General features: G+C 41.4%; 1 protein-coding gene across 3 annotated transcripts in view; it reads left to right on the plus strand.

Moving 5' to 3' along the window:
- The window catches only part of sema5ba (sema domain, seven thrombospondin repeats (type 1 and type 1-like), transmembrane domain (TM) and short cytoplasmic domain, (semaphorin) 5Ba), a 69,589-nt gene that overhangs the window by 44,489 nt on the left and 10,889 nt on the right, over window positions 1-14,211 (plus strand). For all 3 annotated transcript variants that reach the window (XM_088315117.1, XM_088315118.1, XM_088315120.1), the window contains exons 9-14: window positions 2,903-3,188; window positions 7,986-8,121; window positions 8,201-8,408; window positions 8,486-8,693; window positions 13,344-13,461; window positions 13,711-13,895. In XM_088315117.1, coding sequence (XP_088171243.1) covers window positions 2,903-3,188; window positions 7,986-8,121; window positions 8,201-8,408; window positions 8,486-8,693; window positions 13,344-13,461; window positions 13,711-13,895 — 1,141 coding nt within the window. The remainder of the gene's footprint in view (window positions 1-2,902; window positions 3,189-7,985; window positions 8,122-8,200; window positions 8,409-8,485; window positions 8,694-13,343; window positions 13,462-13,710; window positions 13,896-14,211) is intronic.

A 14,211-nucleotide genomic window follows, 5' to 3' on the forward strand; every position in this document is an offset into this window, starting at 1 on the left:
CCAACAAATGAAACCAAACACGGTGGAATATTTTCTCGGCTCATTATTTTTTCACACTAGCGGCTCGCCCGCTCAGAAGAAAACAAAAACTTGACTGAAAGAAAAAAACGGAAAAGGGGACATCTTTCTTTGAATGTCACCTGTGGCATAATGGAGGCGGAGTATGCAAATGAGCAGAGGACAGCGATTCCCGGGGGATGAACGTCCTCGCGGGTTTTCAAATGTCATTTTAGCACAGAGTAAATTGTGCTCACCTTTTCAAGACGCTGCGGAAATTTCAGTTCCACTCCGTCGACTGCAGTCTCGAAACTCAATTAGTCGAATGAAGACAATTAAGAGTCTTTGATAAAGCTAATGATTCAGTTTGTGTTTGTAAAACATCAAAGTGATGCCGTGCGTTCATGCATTTATTGTTCATCCACAGACATTGAAGACAATTGACAGTCGAGTTAACAACGAAGCCATATTCTCGAAAAGAAGCGCGTAATGTTTTTTGTAAACGTTAAAAACAAATTAGTCATCGGGGAATTTAACATTTATGTTTCATAGAGAAAATATCTTCAATGAACCTTATGTTGTGCTTTTGGGCTTTCCCCAGCATGTTTTATTAAACATCAAAGATTCAGATTTTTTTAATTTTTAATTTTTAATTTTTCATTTAAATTAAAAAATTTTATTTTTTATTTATTATTTTTTATTTTTTATTTTTTTATACATCTGATATGTAAGTCAGCAGTCAATCGAACGCGTTTGTAAATGTCAAAGACACATGTATAGTCATCAAAGAATCTGGAAGACAATTTAGCCTAAAATGAACATACATGCTTTAAAAAACAAAAATAAATCTCGTCCTCAATGGACCTAACGTGTTTTTGAAAACATCAAATACAATTCACCCTCAAATAACCTCACATACATGTTTTTGTAAACATCCAAGACCATTTATGTGAGAACTCGAAGACAATTCAGTCTTCAACTAGATTTATGTATGTTTTCGAAACATCAAAAACAATTCCGAGTCTTCACTGAACCTAATGTATGTGTTTTTGAAAAAAAAAAAAACAGACAAGTATGTCTGAAACATCCGAGACAGTATTTAGTTTCGATGTGTTTATGTAAACATCAGTTTCCTAATGTACGTTTTTGTAGAAATCAAAGACACATGTTTTCAATGAAACAAATGCGGTTTTGCTAGTCTTCGCTGCTCACATGACAATAGATCCAAACTCAAACGTTGCTGCTGCAAAGCGGCGCTGCTCCTCACTTCTCTACCGTGCGTCATCCTGTTATTGGCCCTGAATCAAGCGTTGGTGTCAGCGCGCGCAAGAAAGCAGCACAAGCGTCAAGTTAAAGACAAGTCGCCGCATGGATTTGCCATCAAAACATCACGCCTGTTTATCAACGCCCATTTTTCATCTTCTCTCGTTTACACCTTTGGCACTTTTATTACATGCAATAATAGCCGGGTGAGGGGTCAGCGGCGGGAAAGACCACTGCACCTGAATGCATCACTGCTGCAGAACCCAAAGGGGAGAAGATGAATGTTGCAAATATCTCCGCTCGGCTTTTCTTGCCTTTTACGACCAAACACACATTAAACTTTTTTTGTGTGTGTGGTTTTTTTTTTGGTTGTTTTTTTACCGCTGCTTCTGAACGTTTGAGAACATATTTTTTTGAACGGCGCTTGAACGCATCACACCTTGACAGTGTCTTTTTTTTCTTTTTTTTTTTTTTTAAAGCACACAACCTCTGGAAAACATTTTTTACAACTGCACCAGAATATACACCATCTTGAGAATTTTTTTTTCTTTATGACAGCACCTAAAATTTCCGGAATAGCCCATGAACTTGAACATCACTATTGGAGAGTGTGTTTTTTTTATTTTTTATTTTTTTTTTAAACCTAGCCCAAATGCATCTCCTCTAGACTGTATTTGATTTTAACAACAGTTCCTGAATGCATCACGTCTAGAGCTTCTTTATGACTCATCCATCATGTCACATCTCCAGAAACTCTTGCCTTACGACCGGGCCTGGATGCATCAAATCTTTTTTACGACGTGGTCATTTCATTTTAATGAGTGTGTCTCAACAATTCATCTCATATCTACGTCCAACTGATCGCATTGCATATAGCGTGTTTGCTTTAATGACTGCTCATGAATGCATTGTATCGAGAATGGTCTTTGGATGCAAACATCACGTTTCGAGAGGATCTTTTTTTACAACTGTACCTGAATGTATCATATGTAGAGCCCCTTTTCGACCCCAAAATAATATTTATTTTTTTACGACACATGAATACATCTCATCCAGAGTAATCTTTTTCCCCAACTACACCTGAACACATCACACTGACGTTTTTTTTTCTGAATGTGCCTGAATCTCATCTAGAGAGCATCTTTTTTCCTGACATTGCCCAAATTTAAGTTTCTTTATAATCAGTTTTATTTATTTTTTTTTACCACTGCAGCCAAACGTAATTTTTTTTAAATTGTGCCGAAAAACATCAAATCTACAGAACAAGTTTGTGCCGAAACCAAGGTTATTATAATCAATAAAAAATAAATAAAACAGAATCATAAATACAATTGAAAAAAAAAATTGCGTAAACAAAAAAAGTGTTTTCTAAAAAAAAAAAAATTTATGTAGCTAACTATAACTAATTTGAGTGACACCGGGCTTCTTATTCATTTTTGTGAATTAATTTCTGCCTTCTCATAGAGCCAGTCATCCATTTATCCGTTTCACACATGACATACCTGTATTAATAAAACTAAAACAAATACCAAAACTAATAGACTTAATGAAGCACTTTAAAAAAAAAAAAACTGTTTAAAAAAAAATCTTTCAAACTCACTTAACTGAGCCTCCTTTCCTTTTCGTCTTTTCCCCCCGGCAGAGCCGCACTTCATCTCTGCGTACGACATGGGCCTGTTCACCTTGTTCTTCCTTCGAGAGAACGCGGTGGAGCACGACTGCGGCAAGACGGTGTACTCGCGGGTGGCGCGCGTATGCAAGAACGACATCGGCGGCCGCTTCCTGCTGGAGGACACGTGGACCACCTTCATGAAGGCCCGCCTCAACTGCTCGCGCTCGGGCGAGATCCCCTTCTACTACAACCAGCTGCAGAGCACCTTCCACCTGCCCGAGCAGGACCTCATCTACGCCATCTTCACCACCAATGTGTGAGTTGCACAAAGTCAGTTTAGTGAAAATCAACCAATGAAAATCAGGCAATGATTTTTTTTTTTTTTTTGTTTTTTTTTTTGGTTGAGCAGAATTGTGTGTCGCTGTGATTTATGGATAATATGGCGTGTCCAACAAAACTAAACACGGACTAGAGGAAGCGAAGGAGGGAGTTGTCTCGAGAGATTAGAAAGAAAATTATCGACAAGCACGTTAAAGGTCAAGGTTTTAAGACCTTCTCCGAGCAGATTGATGTTCCACTCTCTCGATGTCTTATTAGCTACAAGTCTCATAATGTCCAGATCGGCTGCACATGAACACATCACAAGAAGAAAATAGATTTTTTTTTTTACGTTATTATATTATAAGCCTGAATGTCTTGAATTTGTCTTTTTACAAGACCGCACATGAATACATCACGAGATTTTTTTTATTTTTTATTTTGACAGATTCACACAAACGCATCACATCTAGAGGCAATTTTTTTTTTTTTGTAAAAATGTAATCGAACAAATCACATCTGTTTATTTTAAGAGTGTGCTTGAAAATATGAGTTAGAGAACTTTGATTCACATAAAGAGGACCACTTTTTTTTTTACGACTACGCCTCACATCTAACGGGCCGCTTTCTCAACGACTCTGCTTGAACGCATCACATCTCGTGCGTCTATTTTCAGACGGCACTCCAATGCATCACATCGACAACAATTTCTACTTTTTTTTTTTTTTTTTTTTCAGTTGCTGCCGAATTACAACTGCACTTATGCAGCTCTTGAACACCTTTTTTTTAATGACTACACCCAAACGGATCACATCTCCGGAACATCTTTTCGAACACTTTATTACAATCACAGAACAGCGAGCTACAACCATTTCCAAACGCATCACATCTAGAAGAATGTCTTTTTTTTTTTTTAAACACCCACACTCAGACACTTCTCGAACAAGCAGCATTTTGTCTCGTGACGTTAATAGGACATAGTGCTTTTACTCCTTTGCAATAGTGAACACCTGCTGTGTTTCCGGTGACTAATTTCCTCGGAGTGCTTTCTTCCCGTTACTGATGGTGCCGGTTCTTACTCGCCTTCCTTACACTAACTAATGACTCATGACACAAGCTCCTCATGAGATTACGCCGCAACATCAGTAATGGTTTGTTCCGGAATGATGGGATTTTGTCTTCCTAACACACACAAAAAAAAAAGCTCCTATGGGCTCACGCGCAGATGTTGTCTGGTTACACATGTGACTATCACGCTCAACGTCTCCACATTGTTGTTTCACCAACAACAATCCAAAATCGTTTCCATCTGGCTTTTTTTTTTTTTTTTTTTTTCTTACGGAAGATGGATGTAGCCATTTTAGTACTTTACAAGCTAAAAAGCACATCACATGACTAAAACTGTCAAACCAAACAACAACAAAAGCGGAGATGACTTTTCTCTCCTCCGCAGCGTTTAATCTCCTCCGCAGGATGATGGATTGATAATGAAAATAATTAGTACCTGTAGAAGGAGGCTTGTCCAAAGTAATGTGATGACTTTAGCAGAGAGGCCGCCGCCGCCGCCGCCGCCACCTTTTAATTAATTGGATGGCAGCTAAGCCGCCATTACTTCCTAATTATGAGCCGCCTTATCTTTTGTGACTCACTTGGATGTACTCGACATGCTCTCATCGAGGAGTGGACCAGACAGAAAAAAATAATGTAGCAATGCAAATTTGGGAGGTATGAGTAGACCCACAAAAAAAAAAGTCTCAAGAAGTCATGAAAAGAAACGGGAAGTCTGCCACGTCGCTTTGAAGCAGCTGTTTCAGGGTCGTGTGGGTCCTTTCCAGGTTTTCTTTGTAATTTTGAAAACTTCAGCCCCAAAATCAGTTTCACTTTGCAACGTGATATTTGGTTGGTTTATCGTGAGTGAAGTGACGAAAATGTCTGTCGAAGCCATGCACAAAAAGATACCGGAAGTATGTCATACTGATTCAAAGTGGTCCTTTCGGTGTGTTTTGACCATTTCCACAGGCCTTCGATTTTGTTTTTTTTACATTTCACTTAACAGAATATCCTTCATGAATGAGTAATCCAACAAAAAGGTTTCTAGAAGTCATGCATGAAAAGATAAGAGCACTCTGTCACTTGTCCTTGAAATGGCCATTTTGGTCATTTTCACATTTCCTTCCATTTTTTTACAAAATTCAGTTTCATTTCAAAATATTAAACCCCCCAAAAAGTCTCAAATTGTCTTACGCATTAAGTCACATGGAGCAACCATTTTCGGGTGATTTTGGATTTTGGATTGGATGGCTACCAAATTTGAAGCATGGACTATATACTATATGGGTAATGCTAAAATAAAAAAATAAATAAATGTAAAGACAATAAACCACTTTCTTAACTTTAATAATATCGGTAGATGATTTGTGTCTTAGATAACCAAGTTGAGAGCGTATTTTATTTATTTTTTTTATTAATTTTATCACGTTTTTCAGTTGGTTCAATTGTCATGGCCAGCACATAGCACTCATTCAAAAATCAAAACATTTTCTGACATATCGGACAGACTGAAATGCATCAAGTCGCCTGCGGGTGGTGCCATTGCGCATACGCCGCCCGTTAATCACGCCTCTGAATCCCCTCCGCTGTTTGATTGCTGATGTTTGGACGCATAAATCCCCTTTGAAAAGTCATCAAGTGCAATCATGTGACTCACGGCGAGGAAGCATAACGTTGAATGTCGTTACCGCTTGTTTATGATCTCCAGCTGCAAATACGCCAACGCCGGAGACGTTCTCGGAGTAGGTCGACACGGGCGACGGGCTTTACCTAGCGTTACGTTTTATGTTTTTGTGCAGGTGTTTGCTGACTCGTGAATAAACGTTGCCGTAGTTGCGCTGTGTGAAAATATGTATGTAATTCACGAGCGAGCCCCATTTTTTTTTTTTTCCTCCCTCTGTCCTCTGCCACACTGGACGTCACCGTGCTGAAACATGGCCTCAGTGTGTTTATGGCTGTTTCACTTTCAGCACCGAAATGAGGTTGGACACAGGGAGTCTGACATTTTGCTTCGTAAAAGGCAATTTAGGGCCATTTTGGCCGCTTCCAGTCGTCTTTCATAGACAAGCTACACTCCTAGACTTTTTTTTTCCCAATCTCTTAACAAATTTGAAGCACGTATACCAAACAGATGGATACGCTTGATTGAGAAGAATTAGAGATTTGGTCATTGCTTGTGGGCGGAACATGGCAGGCAGGTTTGATGGCTAACCATAAAACATAACTAATAATACAGCTCATTAATTTTTAGAAAATCAGCCCCCTGCCAATTTCACTTAGCAACATGAAATTTAGTTGCCATGTCGATCATTAACAGACCTACAAAAAAGAAGCCTTGGCCAATAGGAAGTCTAACATTTTTTTTTCTTCAAATAGATCATTGTAAGATCATTTTCTCATTTACTGTAATATTTAAAATCTTTTGAAAATTCAGCACCCAAATCCAGTTTCACTTAGCATCATGAATTTTGGTTGATGTCTAACGTGTAGACCCACAAAAAAGTCTCAAGACGTCATGCCCAAAAATACGTATGAAAGTGATATTTTGCTAAAAAAAAAAAAAAGGTCATTTTCTCATTTACAGTTATATTTCAAATGATTTGAAAATTCGGCCGCCTAAGCCAGTTTTGCTCAACAACTGGAAATTTGTTCGACATATCAATCGCGAGTAGACCCACAAAAACGTCTCCGTAAGCCATACACGAAAAGACACAAAGTCTACCATTGCTTGTCGGCCTCCCACAAGTCTCGCCGAGACCTGCTGACGCATGCTGGCTTGTGCCTGTTGGCGATGGACAAGCATGTGGGCGAGCCCAGCAACAAACAAAAGAAAAATCAGCGTCAGTGAAGGAAGGAAGTCATTACCTGCTCTCTCTGTCTCACTCTCTCTTGCTTATGTGACACCTGCTCTCCAAGTGAGACTTTAATTGTGTTCTTATTGACTACACAGAGCTGATAGAGAAGCTCAGCTCGCAGACAAACAAGGCGTGCTCGTGTCGGCTATACAGGTTCATTAAAGGGGAAAGCATCATGACATGAAGGAACACTCTAAACGCAATGAAGACGTGGAATTACAACGAATGTTTTTCTGGAACTTTCCTGTCCTGTCCTGTCCTGTCCCGTCCTGTCTAATCCACGTCTATTCATCTGTAATGCACTTTTACTTTAGAGTCAGCCAGTCCTACCTGAAATGTCTCCAGTTAGCTTCAAAATGCTTCCCACCCTGTCCTGTTCCGACCCATCCATAACATTTTCATTTCTCTCTAGTCCTATCCTAGGATGTTCTACCTTGCCCTGTTCTGTCCCATCCGTCTCATCTCACATTTTTCGCTCCTGTTCTGTGCTTTGTTCCGTAAGTCATACCGCCTATTTATCTCTCCCATACTGTCCTGTCCTTTCCTTGCCTATCTCATCCTCTAATGTCCTGCACTGACCTTGCCCACAACATCTCATCCTATCCTGTTTTCCTGGTCTGTCCTATACTACCTTATCCTGTACCAGCCATAATAACTCCCATTTTCCCATTTCACAATTTTCTGTCACTGTCTTGTTCTAACCCATCCATAAAAACTATCATTTATTGTACCATCCTGTCCTGTCTTGTTCTACCGTGCCTTATCATATCCATATGTCACATTTTTCCCGACTGTCCTGTCCTTTACCTCCCCGATCCATATCTCCCATTTTTCGTCCTACCCGATCTCATTCCTCCATATCCCTTTCCTGTCCTGTGTTTCATACCCAGCAACAGCATCGCAGCATCGGCTGTGTGCGCCTTCAACCTGAGCGCCATCACACGCGCCTTCAACGGGCCGTTCCGCTCCCAGGAGAACCCTCGTTCCACCTGGATGCCCACCCCCAACCCCATCAGCAACTTCCAGGTTAGTCTCACTCTGACCATCTTTAGTCACTACCACAGTAGGACAGGACAAACATGTTGGCTTCCCCATCCATGGTCAGTGTGGTACCATTGAGGACGAGGGTCCGAACGAGGGTCTGACGGAGCGCAGCCTGCAGGATGCCCAGCGCCTCTTTCTGATGAACGAGGTGGTGCAGCCTGAGTCGGTGGACCCGCTCGTCATGCAGGATGACGTCCGCTTCTCCCACCTTGCGGTAGACATCGTGCAGGGCATGGACACGCTCTATCACGTCATGTACATCGGCACGGGTCAGTGCAGATAAATCCATACCGAGCAAAGTCGAAATCATCTGCAAAATCTGGAGCATTTCTTCTTCCATGCGCAGAATATGGCAGCATCCTGAAGGCGCTGGCCACGTCCAACAAAAACCTGCAAGGCTGCTACCTGGAGGAGATGAAGCTCCTCCCACCTGGCGTGCAACAGCCAATCCTGAGCTTGCAGATCCTGCACAGTGACCGCTCGCTCTTTGTGGGCCTCAGCGACCGAGTGCTGAAGATCCCCCTGGAGAGATGCTCCACATACCGCACTGAAATGTGAGTCCACAATCTCCACTTTGCCGCAAAGTCTGCCATAATCTCCACTTTACTGCATTATTTCACTCCATTCTCTTCTTTACTTCACTATTATACGCTATTGTCTCCACTAATCCTAGATTATTTGCCATAGTCTGCAATATTTTCCTCCAGTTTCCACTTTGCTTCAGTATTATATTGACTTTACTGCACCACAGTGAACACTTTGCTTGATTATGCTCCACAATCTCTTCCTGAAATCTACAGCAGGGGTCTTCAATCCTGTTCCTCGAGGGCCAGTGTCCTGTCCGTTTTCCATCTCTCCCTGCTGCGACACACCTGTTTCAAGTGTTCAGGATTGTCGCTGATTATCTGATCATTTGAATCAGGTGTGTTTCAGCAGGGAGAGATGGAAAATAGGCAGAACATCGGCCCTCGAGGAACAGGATGGAGGACCCCTCATCTGCAGTGTCCACTTTGTTGTATTATGCTGTAATACTTTCCTTCAGTATTACACGACAGTCTCCACTTTGCTGCCCCGTAGTCTCCACTACTAAATTAGAATTGTTATTACACTGTTGTTACAATATTACACTCTATATGCTCCACTTTATTGTTTGCAGAAGCATTCAATTGTCTTGCTACCCTTCAACTCCTCTCGGATAGAATATGTTTTCAATGTCGTAAATGCAGGACGTCCTGATTCTCCTCGGCCTTTGTTGTTAGTTAGCCTGCATTGTCTCGCACTGATGCGTTTAAGGTGCCGTGTTTTCCTCAGGTTTCCCGCAGTGTTGCTTTGAAGCCGACCATGAATAGTCTTTGTTCATCCAAGGAGGGAAGCCGGTCGAGGCTGCTGCTTCTGTTCTCTTCTCTTCTCTTCTTCTCTGTTGGCAGTTAATTCCGCTCAATGTTTCCGCCGCCCTATAGCGGCTGATTAAAATGTCCTCCGCCAGGATTAATTAACCACCTAAAAAAAGTCTTTTCTCTTTTTGTTAGCACGTTAGCAAACGGAAGTGTTGGGGCGGCTCACCGCTACCTTGGAATGAACCGGGGAATATTATTAGTATCCATCCATTATTAAGATGAAGAATAATAGACAATAATTGTGTGTTTAGTGTTATTTAAATTAAGGAAAGCCTGTTAATCTCGGAGCTGTCAATCACCTTGCATTTCTCGCCTCTATTTACCTAACGTAGACCTCGGATACCAACACAATTATGTCACCAGTCAGGGATGACATCAGAGCAATGTGATTGGACGGTTGAGTAAGGGCTTTGATCTTCTGGACCTTGATCTTGAATTTAAAATATTATTCTGTATCCCTGTATATTATTATTTCTGTCACTGAAATACTACTTTTAAGCTACGTTAGTGTCTGCTGTTTATGTTAGCATATTCTTGCTAAAGTTGTGGCTATAGAATTCCGCACGCACGCGCACACACATATATACACGTGGGTGTCAGGCAGTTGATCTAATGAGATGTCAGCAGTGAGAGGAACACGAAGATCCCCTCCAGCTGGGGATCGCTCACTCTGACACTTTTCCTCACTCCTGACTTGTGTCAACGTGTCCGTCATTTCGGCTCTTCACGTCGGTGGACATTTTGACAGCCCGTCGAAACTTCTCCGATGGTAAAAAAAAAAAAAAAGTAACTGTAGCATTGGCTAATATTAGCTTGAACCAACGGATCGGAGGAGGACAGGAACACTGACACACAATTTGAGAAATTTTCTCTTTTTTATTCTTATCAAAAAAAAAAAAAAAGAGGAGAATTTACATAATGCAAAGAACGCAGTGTGCGACGTTGGCAGCTGTGGTCACATACTAAAAAAAAATAAAATAAAAAAAGGAGCCATCTCATTGTTAACGAGAAAAATGTCTTTCTAATGAGCTTCATTGCTTCACCAAAGACGAGCTGAGCTGTAACGTCAAAATAAGGCAGAAGTCTGCGTGTGTGTGCGTGTGTGTGTACACGTGTGTGTTTAGCATAGTTTGGCAAAAGTACTCACACTCTGTACTTAAGTACAAGTACAGAGATACGTTCTGTAAAAACAGACTGATATGTAGAAGTCCTGCTTGTACTGTTCCGAGGTCAAATTGAAAAAGTAGAGCCTGTGAAAATGACCAGAAGTGCAAAATTAAAATGTTTTTTTACTCTAAATTATATGGAACATATGTTTTCAATTAAAAAAAAAAAAAATCCTGTATTCGCGCGACGTTAGCGGTGAAGCCCGCGTGCTTGTTGTGCAGTTGTTAGCTTTGCGCGCTAAGCGGTGGTGTCGTGCGTTTTCTGTGGCGGTTGTGAGCATCCTGCGAGCAAATTCAATTAAGTGAAAGTGCTTTTAATGCCTCGCTCTTTTCTCTTATTGATCCACTCGCTAGCTAGCGTTGAGCTCATCCATCTTGTTTTTTGGTTACGTTGCTAAACCTTTTCAACAGCAGATGATATGTAGCCTTTTACTGATTGCTTGCTGTGCAATGTTGGTGTGTGGGGGTGTGTGTGTGTGTGTGTGCGCGTGTGTGCGCATGTTGTCCTCTATTTGTGGTGATTACGTTTGACCCGGCCACTTGGCACCTGGAGCTAATGGCACCGTGTCGTCCTCCGCGCGTCTCGCTAACTCACCCCGAGAGCTGATTTACATTATCTGCATCGATGCAAGGCGCTAGCTTAGCCGCTCGGCCTGCAATCGCTCACGAACTTAGCTGCCAGGTTGCTTTACTTCCAGTGACTCACACAAGTTGTCCTTTTTTTTTTTTTCTAAGATGGGTCATGCCTTCCTGATCTGCAACCTTTCACAAGTAATCCAAAAACACCACTTGGAAGACTTACTAATAAATTACGAGTAACTTTGCTGCTCCGCAGTCTCCCGTTGCCTGCAGTATCGTAAAACGTTTATGGAACAAATATTAGAAAAAAAAATTACCGACAAATGAAGACTAAATCATACATATATGAAAAATTACTAATTTATAAAAAAATGTTTTCATTTTGCCATGACTAATGCCTGAATGTTGATAATATGCCTTGGTGGAGGTATGCTTTCTGTGCATCAACGCGGTGTCAGCACCGTGCCTCTAATTGGACGGCCTCAGTGTTGCATCACTCAGCCTGCTCGTTGCTCGACTGCGCCTCGGGGAAGGAGCCTCGCCGCTGGGAAGAAGCTGAGCGGCGAGAGCCTGTCAACGGGGTTCTCCCCAGGGAGGGCGGGAGTGCGTGTCATAATATTCCCTAGCGGTAGCACCTCGTTTATCGGGCTGTGCCCATCATGGGCACATTTATACACGCGCACGGCAGTTTTTTTACGCACCCGTAAAAGCAGACAACGATTTTTACGACAAACGATTGGAAGCGACAATTACGCCACTAGACAATGCGGACGATTTATGGCCGCTGAGGTGTCGTTTTGTGGGCCAGTGGCCTGTTTAACATTGAGCTCACGTTAGTGAAGCAGCATGTGGCTCAGTGCCCAGAGTTGTTTTCATACGCCCGTAAACGATTTTATGTCAGAGGACGTTGTATACTGTACGATCCCTCCTCTTCCTCGCAGGGAATTAACTTTGAGTGTGTGGGTATGTCGTATAAACAAAAAAAATTAGTTAAAGTCATTTAAATAGGAAGTGTTCATTGTCACGCTACAATCGGCTGGTTGGGTCTGAATGGCGTCTTTTCAGCATGCGGGATGATGGCACAATGCACACGTCAAAATAAGGATACATAAGAGGAGAAAAATACAAAAAAATATTCAAATATTAATTTTAGTATTCAAATATTAAAAACATGTTTTTCCATTCAAAAAAATCGAAAATGACAAAAATCTAATAAAATTATTCAGTTTTTGAAAATTCGGCTGAAATTACAACAAATATTCAGATACAAATATTGCACAATAAATCTATACATGGAGTCATAAAAACATGTATTCTATTTCATTTTAAAAAGTCACAGTTGTCCTTATGGATCAAAAAAGTCTGAGTGCTGTGCGAGAAGAGAGCAAGTATTGAGCAAAAATGTGTGACTTTAACTTTGACTTTGACTGGTGCTCATAGTTCCGTGCAGTTGATCGGCAAATGAGAGGTCCTTGGTGAAATGACGCCCTCGACCTTGAGCTCCTGAATCGCACCATTACACGCGGCCGCCTGCTGTCGCGTCATTGGTGCCCGATAGCACCTTTTAATGGAGGGAGGCGCAGACAGGAAGTGCTGTGAAGGCTGACAGGAAGTGAACCTAACGAGCCGCTACAGTCATCCTTTACGCCAGACTCCTCATTAGCGGCTCGGCATTCAATTAGCCGCCAGTCCAGCTGCTTCGCTGCTGCTTAGGACTATTTGACCGGGTGATGTTGCGTATCTGCTAGCTGGGCAGGTGACTGAAGATTTACTTTTTATTTTCTGCTGTGCTAATGCAACTTGATGGAAAAAGTGGATTTGTTATTGATCTAACAACACAGCTCAATAGGAAGTAACCAAGTGTCCAATCAAATTGTTGTAATGTCAAATTCGTTTTAGAAATATTGTCCCATTGCTACCAAACTTGAAGCAAGTTCACATTGCTACATTTAAGAACATTTCAATATTGGTCATCGTATGTATGCGCAGTCATAACACTTTTTTTTTTACCAGCTTGCTTTGCTTTCCATTTCTGAGAAAATTGCAATTGCGCCTCCTACAGGCTTTGTTTGGAAGCTCGGGATCCTTACTGCGGTTGGGACATGCGTCAGCGGCGCTGCACTACGCTGGAGGACAGCACCAACATGAGCCAGTGGAAGCAGAACATCACGGCATGTCCAGTAAGTCCAAGAATTAAGAGTCTCATTATTTTTCAAAGAGCTTGTCCTGGTCTTTCTCTTATTTACCTAAAGGTTAGACTTCACCTATGACTTGTTTAAACCATGACTTGACTTTTTTTTTTTTTTTTTTTTTAACATGTTTTGAGGCCACTGTAACTCGGGTCGTACTCAAAACTTGACGGTTGAGGCTTGACACTTGGGCCTTGCAAATATGTGACTCACTCCCAGCTTTGAATCTTGGGCATTCAGATGCAGAACCAGACGACACACGGCGCCTTCGGAGGTTGGACGGCGTGGCAGGCGTGCAACAATGACGACGGCGTGGACGGCGTCAGCTCGTGTTTGTGCCGGTCCAGGTCATGTGACAGCCCGGCGCCTCGCTGCGGCGGCAGGAATTGCGAGGGTGCCACCATCGAGGTGTCCAACTGCTCCAGGTAGCTTTGTGCTTTTCACACAATAATTACAAGGCCTCCAACCCACCAGAATGATGAAGAATCCTGCAACATTTGTTACTGTCATTTTTTTGCCCCCTAAAATGTTTTAACTCAAATGTTATTCTTATTTATTTATTTTTATTTTTATTGATTAATTATATAGGTACTTTTTTAATTGTACATAAACTAAAAAAAAAAAAACAGCAGTCAAATCAAGTATTTTACATATCTATTTACAAAAAATGTTTTAGTAAATATTTGGTTAATTATTGTATTATTTTTGCATTCGTTTTTTTAAAACTAAAAAATTCCCCAC

This window comes from Idiotropiscis lumnitzeri, chromosome 14 (genome assembly GCF_059441095.1).
Source record: "Idiotropiscis lumnitzeri isolate Australia: NSW breed Sydney's pygmy pipehorse chromosome 14, RoL_Ilum_1.0, whole genome shotgun sequence".
NCBI lineage: Eukaryota > Metazoa > Chordata > Actinopteri > Syngnathiformes > Syngnathidae > Idiotropiscis > Idiotropiscis lumnitzeri.